At 42.5% G+C, this 21,700-nt stretch overlaps 1 protein-coding gene and 1 long non-coding RNA gene across 2 annotated transcripts; both read right to left on the bottom strand.

Moving 5' to 3' along the window:
* Positions 1-2,032: 2,032 nt before the first annotated feature.
* LOC119729299 lies at positions 2,033-2,576 on the bottom strand. The gene is made up of 2 exons (XR_005271214.1): positions 2,400-2,576; positions 2,033-2,110 (listed from the first exon to the last, which is right to left on the bottom strand). It is a non-coding gene; the product is annotated as an uncharacterized LOC119729299 (long non-coding RNA).
* Positions 2,577-8,220: 5,644 nt separating this feature from the next.
* LOC119729292 lies at positions 8,221-10,313 on the bottom strand. The gene is made up of 2 exons (XM_038201908.1): positions 10,260-10,313; positions 8,221-9,970 (listed from the first exon to the last, which is right to left on the bottom strand). Exon 2 carries the CDS (start codon positions 9,403-9,405, stop codon positions 8,281-8,283), a length of 1,125 nt encoding a protein of 374 aa, XP_038057836.1. The 5' UTR covers positions 9,406-9,970; positions 10,260-10,313; the 3' UTR covers positions 8,221-8,280.
* Between the last annotated feature and the right edge of the window lie 11,387 nt (positions 10,314-21,700).

Here is a 21,700-nt window from a genome sequence, read left to right on the forward strand (position 1 = left end):
TCAAACCCACAACTGGCATTTTTAAGTTCATGAACAACTTGTGAAATTTCAGAAGGATCGGTGGGAGAAAGAAATAAAGAAGAGGTATTTCTATCCTGCAGATAATTTGTGAAGTGAGCATCGGTGGAAGGAATCCTGCTAGCCAGCGTTGATCCGATACAAGAAAAGTAAGAATTGAAGGTGTCAGCAATAGTAGAAGGATTAGAAATAGACTGATTAGCATGGAGGAAATTATCAGGAAGATCATCCTTCTTTTTCTTGCCCAAGATGTTATTGATCTCACGCCATGTGCTTTTGACATCCTTCTTTGCATTGGCGAACCTGCTGGCGTAGTGGTTTTTCTTTGCCATTCTAATAACTTGAGTGAGACGATTACGGAACCTTTTGTATCTCTGTTCGTTTGCCATTGTAGGATTACGCAAGAAGCGTTTATACAGCTTGTGTTTAAATTTACAGGACTTCAGTATTCCCCGGGACATCCATGGCTGATTCTTCTTGCTTTTACCAACAACTTTTGTTACAAGTGGGAAATGGTGATTGTATAGAACAGTAAATCGATTGAGAAAGGCGTCATATGCGGTCTCCGCACTGGTGCAATCGTAGACTTCACTCCAGTCTGTGTGCTCAATGTCAGCTTTAAAAGCTGAGAGTGTAGCGCTACAGATGTCCCTTGCGATGTAAGTACTTGGGGAAGGATGATGGCCTTGGAAACAGTCAGCAGTAATCTGGAAAAGGGGAAGGTGATCAGAGAAATCAGCATAAAGTATACCTGAGGCAGAAATATTGGTGTTATTGTTAGTAAGGAAATTGTAGATAAGAGTGGAGCTGTGGGGTGTGATACGAGTAGGTTTATCTATCAATGGACGAAGACCGTAGGCATAAAGAGTATTCACAAAATCCTCTGTAGGCTGATGAGTGGAATAATTCGTCAAGTCAAGATTGAAGTCACCCATTATATAACACAGCTTCTTTTCATTCGTGATCTTGTTGAGGCAAATATCAAATGAATGGAAAAAATTGTCTATGGATGTGCCAGGAGCTCTGTAAACATTACCAATGACAAGATTACAAGCACCATCACGCTGGATCTCAATAAACACACATTCAAAGTCCTCACAAGAGGACATGAGATCGTCTCTTTTGATGAAGTTCAGGCAGTCACTGACAAAAAGGGCAACTCCTCCCCCTACTCGGTTACACCGTGAGGAGTGAACAAGATGGAAGTTGTTCATGTGAATATAGGCAGGAGGAGTTTCTTTAAACCATGTTTCAGTGAAGCCATATACAGAGAAAGAAGAGGTAAGGGAGCAAAGGTAATCCTGGACATCAAAAAAATGTTTACAGAGACTCCTGGTGTTTAAGTAGAAAATAGAAAAATCACCCGGTGTGTTTCTTAACTGATTAAAACCATGAGTATCATAATACGAGCAATTGTCATTATCTGACAAAATACCATCTTCATTAACATTAATCAAATCATCAGCACTATTTTGGTTAAACATTCAAGCAAAATACACAAACGAATCACATAGACAACAGAAACAATTACATTAATGTACAAGGGATTGCAATAGCAAGAAAACACAAAAGAAAAGCACTTTGTAGTATAAGGAAACGTGGGCAAATGAATCAAGCTCATAAGCTGGAAAAAAAAACTCAGTATGCGCCAAACTAAGTAAAAGTGAACAAAAAGAAAAAGAAACAAATTAAGCCAGCCATGAACGAAACAACGAAAACAATAAGCTCAAAAGTAAACAGCATATTTAAAATCAACCTTAAGGTAAACGAAAGTAAACTCGAAGGCCACAGGATAAATGGAACAGGTAAGTGTGAAACAGCTGCACAGGCCTCAAGGTAAAAAAAAACAACAACAATCAAACACCAAATCAAATTACCGATGAGTCACAAGCAAAAAGGACATAATTAAAAAAAAAAAAAGACTGATGAAAATATAGACAGATCAATGAAAACGTAAGCGACTATACTCTGCATGGAAAACAAATAACCAAAATTATTGTAGTGAAACTCGGTGTGGAGTCGAGGTTCAGGGGTGATGATTCAATCACATCAAATTTATTAGTCGTTTCTGCTCCCATTCATCACAAAAAACCTAGTAATCAAATACATTAAAAATAAATCAATATAAACTCACATAACTTCACATACATGTGAATGTATCCCATTAATCACAATACATATGAGTACAAGTAATAAATTAACCCTAGAAAATTACATAGTCCAACCCATACAAAGAACTCCATTGCAAATACAACAGCCTTCCCACATTAACATACATGTATGACATGTGACCTCTGACCCGGTCGGCGTCTTGGAAGTTACACTTTCGTTGATAGTAAAACCCCCAAAATAACATGAAAATAATTCAATTTGTCCCATACCAGCCAGTGCACGGGCTCCAGGGCTGTCTCTCCTTCCTCTGGTGTCTAGTAATACATTCCAGCCATCGGCTGTCAGGCTAAATTGGTCTGATAATAGTTGCTAAAGCAAGCTTTCTGCAGCTGTCAGAAACGCAGACCTCGGAGACAGTGCCCGCCAAACCCGCTTACGTAAACAGTTGTTTACGATAAAAACATCATCTGCTCTATCCTACATTCACATATTTTACAATAACAGAAATTTACTTCTGAGAATACAGCACTTCATGAGAGATAGAACCCCTTAGTTATCTATTATCGTCAAAATATCCCCTTACTTGGCTGATGAACGTACTATTTCTATATCCTCATAACCCCTCAACAAATTCGCGGAAGTTTGACCAGTTAACTTAAACAGCGCCCTCATTTGACCTAACGGGCAAAGCAAATAAATAATTTCTAATCACTACATCTCTCCCCTTCTTTTGGTGATCTACTCCTGGAGATCAATTTAGGAAAACACTTTTTTAAAAACAGCAATAAAATGGGATCAGTTAACAAGAAAACATAATGCGACCAATCTGGCTCTGTTTACATACATTGTTATAACTCTAAAACCATACTATCTGTTGAGCTGTCTGACCCATCATTTTAACGCTCATTACATTTTCTTTCATTAAAGCACAAAAATGTTAATTTTGGCAGGGTATAACTTAAACGGCCCTCCGTCGTGACGGGTCTCATATACAATATAAATATACCCTTCTTTCCAAAATCTTAACTGAACTTTTATAGCAATACTCAAACTTTGAGTTAGGACAAACACATCGTCACTCCTAGCAACGTTAAACAAGTTACTATAATCACAGAATCCTGAATTCAAAAAACTTGATCAACTGTCTGAGGGTTCTCTCATAGTGAGCCATGCCTGCAGGGTTCAGATGCACACCATCCAGGATGTACTCAGGGTTCTTTAAGGCCCGGTGTTTCCACACCCACCATCTATCTTCTACAAATGTGGAACCCTCCAACAACCTGTTAAATGCTTCAACCCTTGCATTAAATTCATCAAGTGAGACTTGTGAGCTTCGCATGGCCCCAGTGCGGGCCAGCACAGGCAAAAATACAATAGCCTCAGGTTTGATATTCCACCTAGGAAATTCGTTAATAAGATTGCATAAGGAGGCATGCACCATCCCAGGTTGATTTTCTCTTGTACAGAGATCATTAGTTCCTAAGTCGAGGACCAGCACCTTTGGTGATATCATACCAAGTGGTCTCAAATACCGTCGAGGGTTTTTCTCTATTCGGTCTATAGTGAGACCCCCTTCCCCCAGACACTTAATCTCGTACGTTCCACCTGACAAAGCTACATAAAAAGATCCTCTCCTTTTATTAAGGCGTTTAACAAAACTATGTCCAAATAGCACAAAACTCATAGTAAATACAACATGAATAAAAAGGAGAGCCAACCTGGGCCCCTACATATAGGAAATATACCAGTTACCTAACTTGACTCTGTCATCTGACATTGTGAAAATTAAGCTGCGACGACATCGTACGAATGAGCAGCGCTGGATCTGGTCGGTCTTAAGAGAACCGGATACCCCAGCCTTCTCCCAAAACGTTCCAGACCCCCAGCGACACCCATCCACCAACTGATGTCGTCACCTCACAGTAAACACAAGATTCTATCAAATTCAAAGCAATGCTGACCGGGGAAGTCGACATGGGTTTCGGTGTACCCCCTTTGTCACCCTTTCGGATCTTCTTAGTGGAACAGAAGAGCTTGAGCCAGTGACTTGAGCTGGCTCCCCTACTTTTCCACTCCCTACTTCCCTAGAGCCATTAGCTGGAGGCCGGCCTGGCAAGCAACCCGTGTCAGACACGACAACATCACATAATGAATCCTCCTCGGACTCTTCCCCACTGTCAGACTCCGGTTCTGCTAAAGGGTCTAGTAGTAAATATTTCCTATTTACTGTCTTCTGTTCGCCTCCCTTAGCCGGTCGAATGGAACACACATCCCCTTGCTGATTTACCCATACCACGATATACGGATCGCTCTCGTATTTATTTTGAATTTTGTGACGGCCCCCAAATGCACATCTGCGCATGAGTACCTGCGAGCCTGGTACAACTGGTTTCACTGCTGTGCGCCCCCTAGCATCGTATGCTGCCTTGTTTTGACTTGCCCTCTTAGCAACTTTATCCCTCACAATTTCCAAGGCACGGTTCAACATCTGAGATTGCTCCCTAACAAATTCTTGTCCCCAATCTGAGTCAGTTCTGCCCAACATTTGATCCAGAGGGATCAGTGGTTCTCTTCCGAACATCAGGGTATACGGTTCAATGCCAGTTGCTGTATGGGGGGTAGCATTATATACAAAAACTAAATGGGAAACAAGGTCAGGCCATTTGTGCCTGTCTTGCTCATCGAGGGATTTAATCAATCCGAACAGTGTACGATTAAAACGCTCTGCTTGCGCGTTTCCCTCCGGATGATAGGGTGTGGTACGGGATTTTCTAATCCCGTACAATGAACATAATTCCCTCACGATTTCTCCCTCAAAATTGCGTCCCTGATCGCTGTGAAGTCTACTGGGTATCCCAAATTTGGTGAACCACTGGTCCCTAAGGACTTTCGCTACAGTAACAGCCAACTGGTCCCTACAGGGTGCAGCCTGTGAAAACTTGGTATAAACATCCGTCATGATGAGGATGTCTTCGTAACCCCCACGGCCCCTGTCCACTTTGACAAAATCCACCGCCAATATTTCGAGTGGTCGGAATGCCATTAGATGCCTCATTGGGACTCTAGGTTGTGGCTGTGAAGCCTTAGCAATTATACACAGTTTGCAGCGGTTTACATGACGACGGACATCCGCCGTCATTCGAGGCCAGTACACTCTCCTCCTCAGTAAAGAGCAGGTACGGGTCACCCCTTGGTGACCCCAGCCATCATGACAACCTTTCATTATCCTAAGCTGCAGACATTTGGGTAGGAGAATTTGGAAAATCTCCCCAAGTACAGGGTCCATCACCCTCCGGCACAGAACACCATTCCTTTCAACAAACCTAGGCCACTGTCCAAGCCACAGTTTCAACTCTGGTGAAGTAGTAAACTCACAAGGCATTACCTCTCCCGGGGTCCACCTTTTGTCCCACAGTTCCCACACCAACCCCAGCTCTGGGTCATCCCTTTGGAGGGATGCCATTTGTTCCGATGACCACGACGGAAACAACCCTGGGGGACCAGCAGTTCCTGGAGGAGCGTCTCCACCAGACTGCGTAACAGTGGCTGCATTTGCAGCAACATGGATTGGAACTGCACAAGAGTGGACCTTGCTCTGCATGATTGTCTCTACCTCTGCAGTGCTCTGACTAGGATAGCGACTAAGCGCGTCCGCGCACCGGTTACTATGACCCGAGCGAAACTTCACATCGAAATTGAATGCAGCTAATTGCGCCACCCAGCGCAATTCACTTGCCCCTAACTTGGCGGTTTGCAGATGTGCGAGTGGATTATTGTCTGTGAGTATGGTAAAGGGCACCCCCAAGAGATGGTCCCTAAACTTATCCACGACAGCCCACTTTAGAGCCAGTAATTCTAATTTGAATGAGCTATAGTCTGGGTAATTAGCCTCCGCCCCCCTCAGACCACGGCTGGCATATGCAACAGGGTGTCTTTTTCCTTCTAAATCGTCTTGTGCCAAACATGCACCCAAACCCTGTAGAGAAGCATCAACTTCGAGAACAAATGCACGTGAGAAATCTGGATATGCAAGCACTGGGGCCTGAGTGAGGGCCAACTTGAGCGAGTCAAAGGCTCCCTGTGCTTCAGTGCTCCACTCAAACTTTCGGACACTTTTCCGCACTTTCCCTTTACACTGAACTGGAGGTATTATTGCATGTAGCGGTGCTGCCAAACGGGAGAAGTTTAGGACGAATCTCCTATAGTACCCTGCAAGCCCCAAAAAGGATCGCAACTGCTCTGCATTCTGTGGCACAGGCCAGTCCCTAATCTTTTGGATTTTGTCATTGTCCACCAATATTCCCTGGCTGTTTACCACATGGCCCAAAAATGAAACATGATCCTGGAGAAACTGACATTTCTTGCCCTTTATTTTCAACCCAAACTCCCCAATGCATGTGAACACCTTGTCCAACCTTTGAAGGTGCTCTTCAAAAGTGGACGAGTACACAAGTATATCATCCAAGTAAATGAGGAGCTCTGACAAGTTCATGTCCCCAAGACACATCTCCATCACTCGTTGGAACGTTCCAGGGGCATTGACTAGCCCGAATGGCATACGGGTAAACTCGAACAGTCCGAAAGGCACCCTGAATGCAGTCTTCTCCACGGACCTGGAATCCATAACTACCTGGTGGTAGCCATGAGCCAAATCCATGGAGGAGAAATACTTGGCACCTTGGAGTGCCTCCAGGGACTCTTCTATGCGGGGGAGGGGGAACGAATCGCGCACCGTTTTTGCATTTAAGCGCCTGTAATCAATGCATAATCGCAGGCTCCCATCTTTTTTTCGAACAAGTACAATCGGGCTCGCATATGGGCTCGCACTGCGCTTTATGATGCCCTGATCTAGTAGTCGTTGCAGGAGTTCCCTCACTTCCTGCAAATCCCTGGGTGGAATCCTACGGTAAGGCTGGCCAATGGGTATGTTGTCTACAGTACGAATTACATGAGGTATCGTATCACAACAGCCTACATCATACTGGTGTTTAGAGAATTTTGTGTCATGTTTCTGCACTAGCCGCACCAACTGCTCTTTCTGATTTTCATCCAAACTACAAGAAGCAAAGGTTAATCCTGGGGGTAACTGGTATTGGGTTCCATCCCTAAACACAAAAGTCTCTTGTGAGGAAGGTTCTGATGTGTCCACTGACACATCAGACTTGGGCGTTGGCCCAACCTCAACATGGCCACTACCTACGTCTTCAACCAAAACTTCATGCACAGATACCTGTAATGCACTTATCTCTTCCTCCAGCCCAATTTGTTCAGAGGATACCACAGTAGCTTGTGCCAACTTTGTGTGGGGAGGAATAACCAATGCCTGGGTCCCAAGATTAGCAACTAGAATATTTACAAAGCGACCATCAGTAATCCCACAAGAATTGTATACCCTAAGGGTTGGGGAAACGTTTGTTGTTCCTTCGCTCCCCTCATTTATTTCTCCACTCTCTGTCAAATGACTATCCACAAGAATCATTTTGTCTCTGAAATCCTCAACTGGGGCTCTAATCTGGCATTTAATGGTTTGCACCTGCCTGGGAGGGACAGTCATTGGTTGCCCACGAGTGCGCACAGACACCGGATTCTTTGATCCCTTATTAAATTTGTGTCGATCTTGATCATGTGGTTCTCTTGCGAGACGGTACCACTGCAGAGCAACACTCAAAGCTTCTGCATCTTGCACTTTTGAGTCAATCGCTATGCCCTTCAACAGTTCTAGTACATTACAACCGATTAGTACCAGGCTCTTCCGGCCCCCCACCCCGCACTGTGATGGGTCTCTCACAACTAGGAAATGTGCCATCACTGTGTGGTTATGCACCACCATTGGGACCTCCACATATCCCTCTACAGGCAGCTCTAAGTGACCTACCCCATATACCCGCAGGTACCGGCCCACTGGTTCGGGCCCACTCATCTTATCCGACAAATGTTTGCTAAAAAAAGATGAGCTCATAAGGGAGGTTTCAGCTCCTGTATCTAGTATACAAGTTACCGGAACTCCAGCCAAAGTCACATTAACTGAAGGGCTTTTATGTACCAGGCGAGTAAGAAGTTCATTTACCGAATGCTCAGACAATACCCCCCTTTCACAATGCACATTGTCCCCAGGTGAGGCCATTTCAGAGACTCCCTCCATCACTTGGCCTACAGTGATGGAGGACTTGTGTTTAACTCACCACTAACCGTGGATTTATTACATGGTGACCCCACACCATCCGATTGCCCCTGTCCCCCAGAGGACTTACTGCTAGCTGTCAAACTTTGGCCACTACCACCGAATCTACAATTAGCCTTGATATGCCCAGGGCGCTTGCATCTGAAACACACCACGCGCCGTCCCCCTTGACCAACATTAAATGGTTTTGGATCTGACCCTTTGATCACATGTTCCATCAAGGTTGTGAGCTGTTCTTGTTGTTTTAGAATCTGTTCCTGTTGATCCCTAATGCACTTCATCATTTCTGTTTGCTGTTGCATCACTTTTTGAAACTGCCCCCCACTAGGAGTACGAACGGCCACGCCCTCCACTGATACCTCAACTACATCATTAGCACAATTCAAACCCCCCTGATTTTCCTCATCAGGATCATCAAACGGTGCCACGCCCACTTGGCGTACCTGGCTTCGTTTGACCTTTGGCCTATCGATATCCCTGAATAGGTCTAAAGCAGCATCTCGCAGCGCACTGAAACTTTGCCCTGGTGTGGCCAACTCAAGACGTCGTAGCTCTAAGCGCATGCTTTGGTTCTTGGCCCCAGCTACAAACTGATTAATGAGGACTTTATCCTTAAGTCCCTTCAATCCTTCTTTTTCTCCCTCACTCCCAGCCTCGATTATACGATCATAAAGCCTAATAAGAGACCGTGAATAGTCCATGAGGGACTCATCTTCCAGTTGATGACGCTCATACAGTGACTTTTGCAACGATTGTACAGTTTCATCTGCCCCAAATTGTCTGTTAAGTAGCCTCATCAAGGCCTTATAATCGCCTTTCACTGACGGGTTACACTTAACCTCATCCCGGGCCAACCCCCCTAAGTGATTATAGACAACCTGCGCTTTTTCTTTGTCAGGGATATGGCATTGTTGACAATATATATCAACCTCATCAATCCACTCAAGAATGGTAGGATCCCCTGCCCTACTTGGACGGCCATTAAACCTAGCTAATTTAATCGCTCGTTGTGTGGTTGGCTTATGATTTGACTTGATGGCCTCAGTCAGGCCTGCAACAAGGCGCTCAACCAGGCCAGCCTCCGCCTCAGCCATAGCACAAGAAACGCGGTACACAAAACCCCACGCGAAAATCCAAGGTCAGCCTAAAATATTTCTACAATCAACACGGCTAAATTAACTAGGTCCAATTAACTGGCAGATTACCCAATATTTTCAACCGATAATGCACTGGCTGGCTTTTGTTTTTGTTTCTTCAGTTATCACGACCACTTACTGCTGGCAACCTAATCTACAATGTAACTACTGATTTACATTTAAACTGTACGAGTAAACATGACACAGTCCATGCGTATGACTCCAAACTGCCTACCGCAACCACTGTCTGTAGTTCCCTTGCAGACTCCCTGGTAGTGGTACTGTTACGGCATCCGTCCACGTTGCCTCCCCAGCAAACGCATGTAATTCCCCGCAGTTCTCCTACGCTAGGCTCAGGTCACCGTCCACCCGTTCAGTCAGTCAGGTCATTAAGTCAGCACTCAGCACCCCATCCGTGTTACCAATTTTGTAGTGAAACTCGGTGTGGAGTCGAGGTTCAGGGGTGATGATTCAATCACATCAAATTTATTAGTCGTTTCTGCTCCCATTCATCACAAAAAACCTAGTAATCAAATACATTAAAAATAAATCAATATAAACTCACATAACTTCACATACATGTGAATGTATCCCATTAATCACAATACATATGAGTACAAGTAATAAATTAACCCTAGAAAATTACATAGTCCAACCCATACAAAGAACTCCATTGCAAATACAACAGCCTTCCCACATTAACATACATGTATGACATGTGACCTCTGACCCGGTCGGCGTCTTGGAAGTTACACTTTCGTTGATAGTAAAACCCCCAAAATAACATGAAAATAATTCAATTTGTCCCATACCAGCCAGTGCACGGGCTCCAGGGCTGTCTCTCCTTCCTCTGGTGTCTAGTAACACATTCCAGCCATCGGCTGTCAGGCTAAATTGGTCTGATAATAGTTGCTAAAGCAAGCTTTCTGCAGCTGTCAGAAACGCAGACCTCGGAGACAGTGCCCGCCAAACCCGCTTACGTAAACAGTTGTTTAGTATTAAGGCGCACACGATAAAAACATCATCTGCTCTATCCTACATTCACATATTTTACAATAACAGAAATTTACTTCTGAGAATACAGCACTTCATGAGAGATAGAACCCCTTAGTTATCTATTATCGTCAAAATATCCCCTTACTTGGCTGATGAACGTACTATTTCTATATCCTCATAACCCCTCAACAAATTCGCGGAAGTTTGACCAGTTAACTTAAACAGCGCCCTCATTTGACCTAACGGGCAAAGCAAATAAATAATTTCTAATCACTACATTATGTGCGAAATGTGTTATTAAAGATACAAACATGCATTGTGTGACAGGAGCGGTAACATGCATACATTGTATATATCTTCAAAAGCAGACCAGTGAGAAAATTGCATGGTGTTTAATCATACAATGGCCTGAGAAGGGGCAGTTATTGTCGGGAAAAGACTGCTGGAGCACCTCCGTGACCACGCCATTTACCAGCATAGAAACGGTACTTTTTACCTTCCCGGTATGCCTTGCTTACTTCAGCCTTCCACCTACGCTTCTCCTGCAGATCTTGTCTAGTCAGGTCCTCTACGCAGAAGTAGGTCTCCTCTGATAGGGCCTGTCGCTGGTGCCGCAAGATTGCAAGCTTATCCTGGTAGCAGTTCAATTTGAAGAGAAGATGTTGGGGCTTACCAGGAATCTTGGGGCCATCACGATGGGCTCGTTCGATCTTAGCATCAGTCACATCAAACTTGTCTCGAAGAAGATTCTTGGTCAGGCTTAGGCAGTCTTCATCTTTTTCTTGTGGAAAGCCGATAACTCTGACATTGTTACGTCTGCTGAAGCGTTCGAGTTTGTTGAGCATTTCATTATGGTCAGCCAGCTTTTTTGGGACATACTGTATTATAACTGATGCAGCAATCCTAGATGAATCTGTTAAAGGAGACCATGCATGGTGCATGGTCACAAAATGGAATTAGGTTGACATTCATCAGCTGAAGGCCGGGTCCAGTTAATGGGTGATTAGGTGTAGTTCTTTGTGACTTTAAAGTGCCTCTGTTTTATGACCAGATAGTTCATTTTTGTTCACGCGGAATTATTGTTCTGGAATTATAAATCAATTATTATTGAAAGGTCTGTTCCAAGTTCAGCACTTTCCAATGGTCGACAATGCTTTAAACTCAAAGTATAAGTAATAGTTCATGAGCTTAATAAGTGAATTAATGTGTGATTGGGAGGTTCAGCAGGTTCAGCAAGGGTAATTATCAGCATCCATTTGATACCGACCAAGCACATATTTATTCCCATTCACAAAAACCTTTTTGATAAAAAAAAATCAAAACTTTTCGGTCCACAAGAGTAAAAAAAAAAAAGGTCAAAATTATAAATTTCCAATGATTTTGTTCAACAAAACACCCTTCTAGCTATACAATGGTATAGCCCCCTGGTAAACAATCCTGATATGGAGATTGGCAAGTACGTCGTGCGTACTGTGTGATGTCGTGCAAAACGCAGATGTACTGGTGTAGTGTGAATTTAGGACTATTAATACTCTCACTGGTAGTATTGCGCATGCCTACGTGAGGATTGTGAAGGTTAAACCAATAAAACCGTGCTGGCACTGGATTTCATAGGAGTCAAAAGTTCATGTGACACTAGAAAAGTGTTTAAGACCAGCCAGCCATGTCTTTATCAACCATTTAAAACCGACCACGTGACAGGTTCTCGACCAACAGGAATGGGTAAAGTGTCTTAGGTATTTATTAAAATAAAATGAACTTTTTTCTTCATTATCGCAACATGTTTCACTGCCCAACCTTAAGTCTTGCATGTTTTGCTGAACAGGCACGCTTTACAGCATCTCACAGTGGATCCTTAGACCTAGATGTCTGTCTGCAGTTATCAGTGAGAGGCTACAATAAGGCTGGTCTGTCATCCATCGCTAGCACTGAGATTGTGGACTGTGATAACGTGAAGCTGATTGTCCCCCATACTGTCATTGATGCTGATCGTAAGTGCACGTTGACTTCCCCCAGGGCTTTCTATTGGTCTGAAAAGAAGAGATTGGGTGGGCAAAACCCAAAGCTGTCTTTATTGTGTTTTTTTTAAGTATTATAAAAGTACATAAATTGCAGCAGTTGATATATTATTATATAACTGACATACAGGTCCTTGTCCTCTGATTGGTGTAACTCGCATCACGTGACATTCATTACTGCTCCCATTCACGCTGGGGCTCAAAAAGTCCCATTCACACATGGTAAATGGGATTTACTATTCAACAGTTAGGATCATCCTTGTTCCATGGCGCGGTGTTTGTGTGCAAATGCATGCCGGTTTTATCCTTGGGTAAAATCTGGACTTTTCCATTTCATTTGACTTTGCATCGTGAAAAAAAGTCCAGATTTTACCTTGCCATAATATTCCTCCCATTCCACTCTGAGCCACTCAATATTTGTAGACTAATTTACTGCTGAAAATGGTTAGGAAATTTGAACATCCATGAAATCCACAGTATAATTGAGTCCCCTAATTAACGTGGCGCACTTTGATGTTTCCCTTGACTTTCCTCAGGCAGTGTTGCCAAACCTCTTAGTTGACAAACTTCAAATTCATTCAGTTAAATACTGGTACTATTACCCTAATAATAGTTGCTGTTGAACCATTGTAAACAATTTTCGTGTCCTTAAATTAAGTCTGAAATATTAAAAACGTTAGGAGCCGGAAATTGGGAGCAAAATGAGCCGAGTGTTCCCTAATGTGGTGCACTTGAAAACAATCTTGGAAATTCGCTGAATTAAAATCAAACTACTTATGGAAATTTCCAACGATGCGTCTTGGCCTTCTTTCATTGTTTTCTTCAAAATGACAGATTGCCAGAACGAGTAATTTCACAGGGAGTTTAGTCCCACAACTATGTTTAAACTAAGTATGCTTTTCAACAATAATTTCGTCCGTTACTTTTTGAATAGGTGCTAATGATGGACTGTAGCTTTAATGTGATTGATATGTTTTTCTTTCCAGTGCATTGTCTGTCGTTATTTATCACAAAAGTTATCCAGGTTTGATAACAATTTGGGCACTCTGTGGATCTGTGCCATTTATATTGTGCCATCGGTCGATCACTGTATCTTATTCGTGACTCTGGAGGATTATTTTTAGAAAGAGAAGTAAAGTCTGCGATTTCCTACGGGATTGACCAATTGTGCAAATGCAATTCTGTGTGATAGAGTGATAGCACCGATTGCACCTAACAATAACACCAGGCCAAAGTGTGGATATTGCAAAACAAAAGGAAGACCTGAAGACTTTTGTTACCTAACAACAACTTCTTGCTTTGTAACTTTTAAACAGATGAAGTCAGCATGGAGCAGAATGCCATGTGGCCGGAACCAGACAAGAACTACATCTCATCTACGTCCTCATTATCCGCAGTCTGGCCCACATTACGTCACAGGGACTACGTCTGGGCAGCCATTGAAGACACTGGATCGTTTGGAAACTTGGATGATGGTCTGCAGTTTCCTTGTGATCACCCGAGGAGCATCACCTGTGGGAATACAGGTAGGAAAGATTGAAAATGAAATCAGTGAAGCTGTGGATTCTTATAAAAGTGTCCCCAGGAAAAAAATAAATAAAATACCACAAAACATCTGTTTTTAAAAGTGAAACACAAGACATATTGTCAAATAAAAAAGTCATCTTTGGTGCAATGTGACAATTTTCGTTGATGCGAAAAGTGATAGTTTTGTTACACCTTTATATCTTGTAGATAAAGAGTTTGTCAACGTTCCTGGTTTAGTCCTGCATCATGGCAAGCGTTATCGCATTTGCATCCATGCTGATGAAGTGACATTAGAGCATGAGCTTTGGAATGAACTGTTGCCTGCTGTGTCCAGCTGTAGCGATGGTGTTGTCATAGATACGACCCCACCGACCCCTGGCTCTGTATGGATTGGATGGAACCAGCATCAAACCTATCAAGTAATTTCTGTAATCATTTTTTCCTCTTTGTTCTTTACACAATCCAGGAAATCCACCTTCCCACCAGTATATGTCAGAGAAATCCAACTTTTTTACTGGGTAACCTTTTAGAAAACTAATGTTTTCTCGCTACTGACATTATCATCAAATATTTGACAAAGTTTTAGGTATAAATGCAGGATATTTTTTAGCATGGGTCCATTGTTTTGAAATAAATTGTTCAGGAAGATGTGGTAGTCATAACTTTAGTTTGAACCTTGCCTTTCCATGTTTGTATTTTCGACAGAGTTCCAGCTCAGAGTTAGTCCTACAATGGGAGTCCTTCACTGACATTGAGGAACATGGTTTGGCTAGTCATCACTCAGGGGTCAAGTACTATGAATATGCCATTGGTAGGAGCATACATCCACAATCGTTTCGTTTCTGTATTTTGTGGTCTTTGCACGTGACAGTGGGGATATCACTGCGATAAATGCTCTTAGGCCAATTGTGATATTTTCATGGCAGCTCTGGACCCTCCGTCCTATTTTTTATTTCCAAAAGTCACTTTCATCTTAGATTTTAGTTTATCCATGTGAAAATTACTTTTAATTCTTTCTTTGTAAGGCCAAAAAAAATATAAGTCGGTCTCTGGTCAGCGCGCGCGTCGATTTTAATCATGCGCGTCGATCTTTTTTTTTCTCCAAAATGTTCCGCGGTAGCTCCAACAGCGCCCTCTATTTCTGCACCTCCTCAATTTTTTTTACCAAAAAGCACCAAGGAATGGGAAATTGCACCAAGGCAAATGATCGAAAGCACCAAGGCAAATTATGGAGGACACCAATGTACATGAGGACACCAAAAAAGCAAAATAGTACCCCACCTTGTCTGTACAATCCAAGCTTGAAGAAAAAAAAAAAAAAGCTAAAAAAAAAAAAAAAGCCGAGTGGCCGCGTCAATTCCGGAACTTTGGTCTGACCAGAGACCGAATATTTTTTTTTTTTTTGGCCTAACTTATACAATTGTTATATGTTGCAGGTTCGATGCGAGGTGGCAGTGATGTGGTAGAATTCACTCGTGTTGGAATCACTAACAGCGTTATCGTACACAACTTGAGATTGCAGAATGGACACACATACTATGCCACTGTTAGAGGTAAACATTCAATACACGTCTTCTCCAAAGGAGGAAAGATGGGCATAGGTGCTTTGATTTTAATGTTTTGTTTATGTTGTGTGAGGTTCAAGTCAATTTCAGATCTTTCAGGTCAGGCATCATAAGATCTAAATCTTTCTGGTGAAGTGTTATATATCTGTGGTAACATGATCATGGTCACAACCAAACAAAAATTAAATCTATCTGGTAAGGTTTTGCACTTTTGTAACAAATACGTTTTTGTACACTGACATGTCACATACATTATTCCTTTTGACCAATTGTTCTTTCCTTTATTCGTTTCTTTTGACTGATGTTTAATTTTCCAATCAGCGACTGATTTTGTTGGTCTGTCATCACACGCCATGTCAGACTCAATCACCATTGATATGTCACCTCCTGTCTTCAGTGCTGATTACTCACTGGACATTGGAGGCAGCTTCATCCGGTCTACAACTTCCATCTCAGCAAGGTAGAGTAACACATTTTCATTCCGTCACCCTTCTTAAGAGACAGGCATGTCAATTATGGAGAAAAAAAATTGAAGAATATTGCAGGACAAGTTCTTCTTAGTTTAAAAATGTGAAAAGTACATTACAATAATAAGGGATATAGCTTCAGTTTGCGGTAACACCATGTAGTTGTGTGTATAGTTTCACTGAGAAGAAAAGTTCCGATAAGAATTGTCGTGCTAGTTCAAAAGGAACTTGTCCTGCTTATTATCTACTTTCGCTAAGTACATTGGAAGGTGGTGGGACTTCTCGCAAAATCACTGAGTCTGAGTGAGATAAGTTTGGTCTCAACGTTTCAACCGGCCTGCTCTTAGCGAAAGTAGATAATTCGTCACCGTCACAACGAAGTGAAACTAACATCGAAAATCTATATTTTGCGATTTCAATTTTTTGTTTCCTAATTGGTGATTATTTACACATAATCTGTCACCTCAAGAAGCTACTATTCACAGAGTAAATTAGTTTTGTCAAAATATTAATTAACATTAATTAACATTTGTAACTTAATGGGTCGAAACCGGAAAATGCGTTTTCAAGACGTGCACTATACCATTCTTTCGCCTGTAAGCAGCCTGCGCACTGCGCGTCCAAAACGGATTTTGCGTTTTTACGAAGTAACACAAATGTCATGTGATATGTGCGACCCACTTCTGGAATTTTCACAAAGTAACACTAAGCCCATAGCTAATACACTAATAGAAAATATTAATTTTCAGGCTTAAGCGATATTCAGAGCACCATTTCAAAACATAATCAACTTAAGTCACTTGTATCTCAAAACACACATTTTCCACTTTGCGGGGTTAAAGTCACTCCGTGGTGACGGTGACAAATAAGCAGGACAAGTTCCTTTTGAACTAGGCAACTAGCAGGACAATTCTTATCGGAACTATTCTACTGAGCGAATGTACACACAACTACATGGTGTTACCGAAGCAATATCGATACTCCACCGTGCAAAGCCTAAAATCTTAGAATAATAATAAGGCAGTGAAAACCCATCACATGATTCGCTGAGAGGTATACCCTTTGTGACCCTAGCAATTATCATAAACCCAGTGGCACTAAGCCAAAATGAAGTAGTAAAGGATGCATTCCCTGTGTGCTCGTTTCGAGTTTCACCTCGAAAAATAGATTTGTTTGTTCGATTACAATTTTCTAGTATCTGTTACTTTTGAATGATATGTTCAATGAAGAAAATCCACCGATGTTTATTTATTAAATTATTTCTTCACATAAGTTGAATTTTCACACCAGTTTACTTCTTTTATTTCTTTCAGTTGGAAGAATGTCTTCTCAGACAAGGAGAGTGGTGTAGCATATTATGAGTGGGCTGTGGGTTCACATCCAGGTCATGCAGACGTCATGCCATTTACTAGAGAGAATACAGAGATAGGAGTCAGTGACCCTTCACGACCTTTGCACCTTCATGAAGGTCACTCATACTTCATTTCTGTGAAGGTAAACTGTCAGAGATTTTATTGTTTGTGTTGGTCTAATACAAGGGTGATAACAGATCTAGATTTGCAATGTATATTCATGATCACAACTAAAGTGGTTTTTCGAAGTCCGTGGTTTATGTGATTGTTCTTTTTTTTTAGGCCATCAATACTGCAGACCTGATCACACTGAAGAGTTATGGAGCATTTACAGTGGATGCAAGCCCGCCATTGGCTGGCCATGTCTTTGATGGGAACCCAGCGGATGCCCCGGCCAATCACAGAGACCGAGACTTCCAGGAGGATCGCAGAGTGATCAGGGCATTCTGGGAAGGGATTCATGACCCGCACAGCGCTATTGTTGGTTATTCCTGGAGAGCTGGGATGTGTCCAGGGTGTAGCAATGTTGTGACTGAGCAGCATGTGGGATTGGACACTGGTAAGTTTCAAAGAATATTTGTCAAATTAAGATTGACGAGATTTGTCTCGACTTTGCCACCTGTTGCCTGTATTGCAGGGAGTCAACTGTGACCGTGAACAACTCATTCTCTCACGTACACACACCCCCCAAGCCTTACCTTACATATCTACTGTGGACATTCCTTAAGCCGTGTCCGTACTGGACTTTTTTTTGGGAAGGTTTTACCGAGACGAAGGTAAAATGAGAAATGGTCAAATGTGACCACTGTCCGCACTTGGACTTTCGACACGGGAAATTTACCCAGACCGCGTGGGAGAAGTAACCAAGCTGTCACAGTGTCAGTATAATGACTCACCGTACACAGAAAACAAATTGCCGATCACATTTTCAGCCGCCGATATGCACAGTAATATTACACACGCCATTTGCATGCGCAACATAATCGTTTACACGATATTATTTCATCTTGACACGCTAAATCTTGACGAAAAGGCCTATAATTCTGACGCATTTGTGATGCACGTCGTCGAAGCCATGCCGCTGTACGATGTTCCGTGCGCGCGGCAGCAGCGCCATCAGTATTCGTTGGTTCCCATTGCATGCTTACAGAATCGAAGCTATGATGTGGGCCAGGAACCAGTGACTACGGCCTACGTACGGTACCGGACCATGATGTTCCGTGCATGCCTACAGTAGCGTATCAGGACAAATTTGGATTGTAGAAAATAACATACATCGGTGGAGAAAGAGAATTTCCCCAAATTAATTTTCAGAACGTGATCTCTCTTCTCTGTGTATGTATTTGTCCGTTGAAATATATATTTTAACGAGATTCTACCGCTCGGACTTGATGATACACCGCAGCGTGTTTCTACAAAATGTTCGGCCACTGCATGTGCAGGTTCGTGCGGTGTCTATATGCATAACAGGGCGCTCGGGCCGGATGTACGCTTTCCTGAGCCGCTTTTACCGACTCGCACTGTCCGCACTGGACTTATCGTCTCGGGAAAAGTGACCTGGTCAGTTTTCCTGGGCGCGTGGGAAGTTTTCCTGGGCAGCAGTTGGCCAGTAAAAGTAACCGCTGGACTCAGGAAAAGTAACCGAGAGAAAAAACGTCCTAGGCTGTCCGCACTGGACTTAAAATGGGAAAAGTACCCATAGTCTCGGTTAGTTTGACCCAAAAAAGTCCAGTGCGGACAGGGCTTTAGTATTCGTGTAGTTAAAAAAAACCAGAGAAAAAAACTACCTTTACTCGCACTGAGAAAAATCTTTCAACCCATGTTTTTGTGTGTGATTTCTTTGAGTGTTCCTCTTCATTTTGGGTTGATGAACATAACCCCAAAAATGCCTCTAAACCTGTTTTCCAGAGAGGGGGAAACCTAGTGTGGACATGTGTAAGTCCACACAACGTGTGGACATGTGTAAGTCCACACAACGATCATGCTTCCTGCATCCTGTGGACCTATTCTGTTCACAGGTAACAAAAAAAAAGCATGTAAGGTTAGAGCAAAAGTGTGTAAACACCTTCAATCGCGAACCCCCTATAGTCCCTCTTTTGTTTGTACCTTAACTTTTTAGGAAGACCTCCCATATGTTTTGTACACGATCGTCAATCATGGACCTTCAAGGAATTGTGGACCCTATTGTCCTCTATTGTTTAACATCCCCTATGGAATACAAAAACAAAACCACATACATCAGTGTGTAAACACTTTCAAATGTGGCCTGGCCTACACCGCGTTATGGGGAAGTTTTTTATCATTAGGCTAATTAGGACCGAGTTGTGGGGACTTGCTGGTGTCCCCACAGCATCTTTTGGTCCCAACAAATACCATGTACAGACGAGTGTTTGTCCCCACAACTACGGAACAAGACTGTGTGAACCTTTTGTCCCTCTTTTGTTTGTACCTTAACTGTTTAGGAAGACCTCCCATATGTTTTGTACACGATCGTCAATCATGGACCTTCGGGAATTGTGGCCCCTATTGTCCTATTAAATGCAAAAACAAATACGCACATAGCCCTAGGCACATATACTTGCGAGGAAGACCTTAGTCTCCCTTCTTTTGTTCTCCTTTGTTCCTATTGAACTCCGTAGCGTTTCCCTTATGGGGTACATGGATTTCTAAAGACTCCCTTATGGGGTCTACAGGGTGGTTAAAAAAAAGGACACCCATTTTTGACAGCAATTTTCACCTACTTAATGCACTTATTTTAAATATTTTTTTTCACATAGTAGTAAAGTATAGGCCTTTAACCATGCATGCATGGTGAAAAAAAGCTTAGTCAAAGTCACAGAAATAGTGATATTATGCTAATTTGAATACAAGTCACCAAAATCAGTCTTGTCCCAGGGTTATTCTATGTAAATTGGACGTTTTCATTGTTCATAAAAATTAAAAAACCTTCCCGTCAAAGTATATTTTGTCATGGTAACTTTTATTGAAGCTGTCCAATTATTCATGTCCGTGTTAAGATCATCTACTCAATGAGCTGTCGGCTTAAGTTCATTGCTCCATAACATGACCTAACATAATTATCAAATGCCATGCCCTTTGAAATAAAGCTCCAATAGCTGAGCTCAGTCAAGCGAAGGGAATGTATACCTCCATGGACAAACAGGTTTTGCACATGAAATGTTCAAATTAGCATAGCTCAACGACAAAATATGCAAATGCAATGATTTTTTTCGTCATATTTGCTTAAAGGCCAGTACTTTAATAGCTACTAATCAACAGTTACAAGTAATTTTTAAAAATTGGTGAAAATTACTGTCATATGTGGGTGTCCTTTTTTTGAACCACCCTGTATTGTTCTATTGAGTTTTGTAGCCTAGATATAATGATAACCCATCTAAGCATTGATGTTCATATATTCCTTCGCAGATGTCCTTGCTGAAAACCTGAACCTAGTGCCAGGTCTGACCTACTACGTGACAGTGACGGCTTGCAATGCTGCTGACCTTTGTACCTCAGTGACGTCTGATGGGGTCACGGTGGATGACTCTCCCCCATTGCAGGGGCGTGTCAATGATGGTGGTCCTGGGGGTGGTGATATCAGCTTCCAATCGTCAAGGTGATCACAAATACAAAAACTTTCTAAACTGGAGAAGACAAACCCCAACCGCCCAAATCATTGAAAGTCACAGTGCTTAAAGCAAGAAAGAATACTGATGCAGGCTGCAAGGCGGGGGGCAGCCAGTTGTTTCGATTGAATTAAGATGCTCGATTGAAACATGTTCATCTAGATAGCTCCACTTCAATTTAAACTCATTAAACTGAAATTTGTCAAGTCCCATGTTAGCAGTCTCCTTACAAGTCCATCAGTTCTGGACAGGGATAGGTGGTTAGTGGTTCATTTGAGTTTTATTTTAAGAAGTTTGACAAGTGTTGGATTTGAACCTGTGACCAACAGGATTCTGTACTGGTTGCTCTGCTGCCCTTTTTGGTAGCTTTTCATATTTAAGTGTGCTGTTTAGGATCTAAAGGAGCAAATTGAGATATATTTGCATTATCAACATGTCATTACTTGAGGTGTTGTTATGATGTGTTCCGTGTTCTTGTTTTTCATGATTCATTAGGCGTCAGTTGCGAGCCCATTGGTGGGGCTTCCATGATCCTCACTCGGGCCTCTCCCACTACGAATGGCGCGCCGGCACGACACCAGGAGCTGCAGACATTCTCCCCTCTACACGCATTGAGCTGTCAGAAGATGCTCTGATATTCCTGTCAGCAGCTGACCAGATGCCAGCTGGCACTGATATCTACATCACAGTCCATGCCTTTAA

The sequence above is a fragment of the Patiria miniata genome, unplaced genomic scaffold (assembly GCF_015706575.1).
Source record: "Patiria miniata isolate m_02_andy unplaced genomic scaffold, ASM1570657v1 HiC_scaffold_1, whole genome shotgun sequence".
NCBI classification, from domain to species: domain Eukaryota; kingdom Metazoa; phylum Echinodermata; class Asteroidea; order Valvatida; family Asterinidae; genus Patiria; species Patiria miniata.

Coding starts and splice junctions, on each gene's coding strand:
- LOC119729292 (XM_038201908.1), bottom strand. CDS start 9,405: ATGGCTGAGGCGGAGGCTGGCCTGGTTGAGCGCCTTGTTGCAGGCCTG.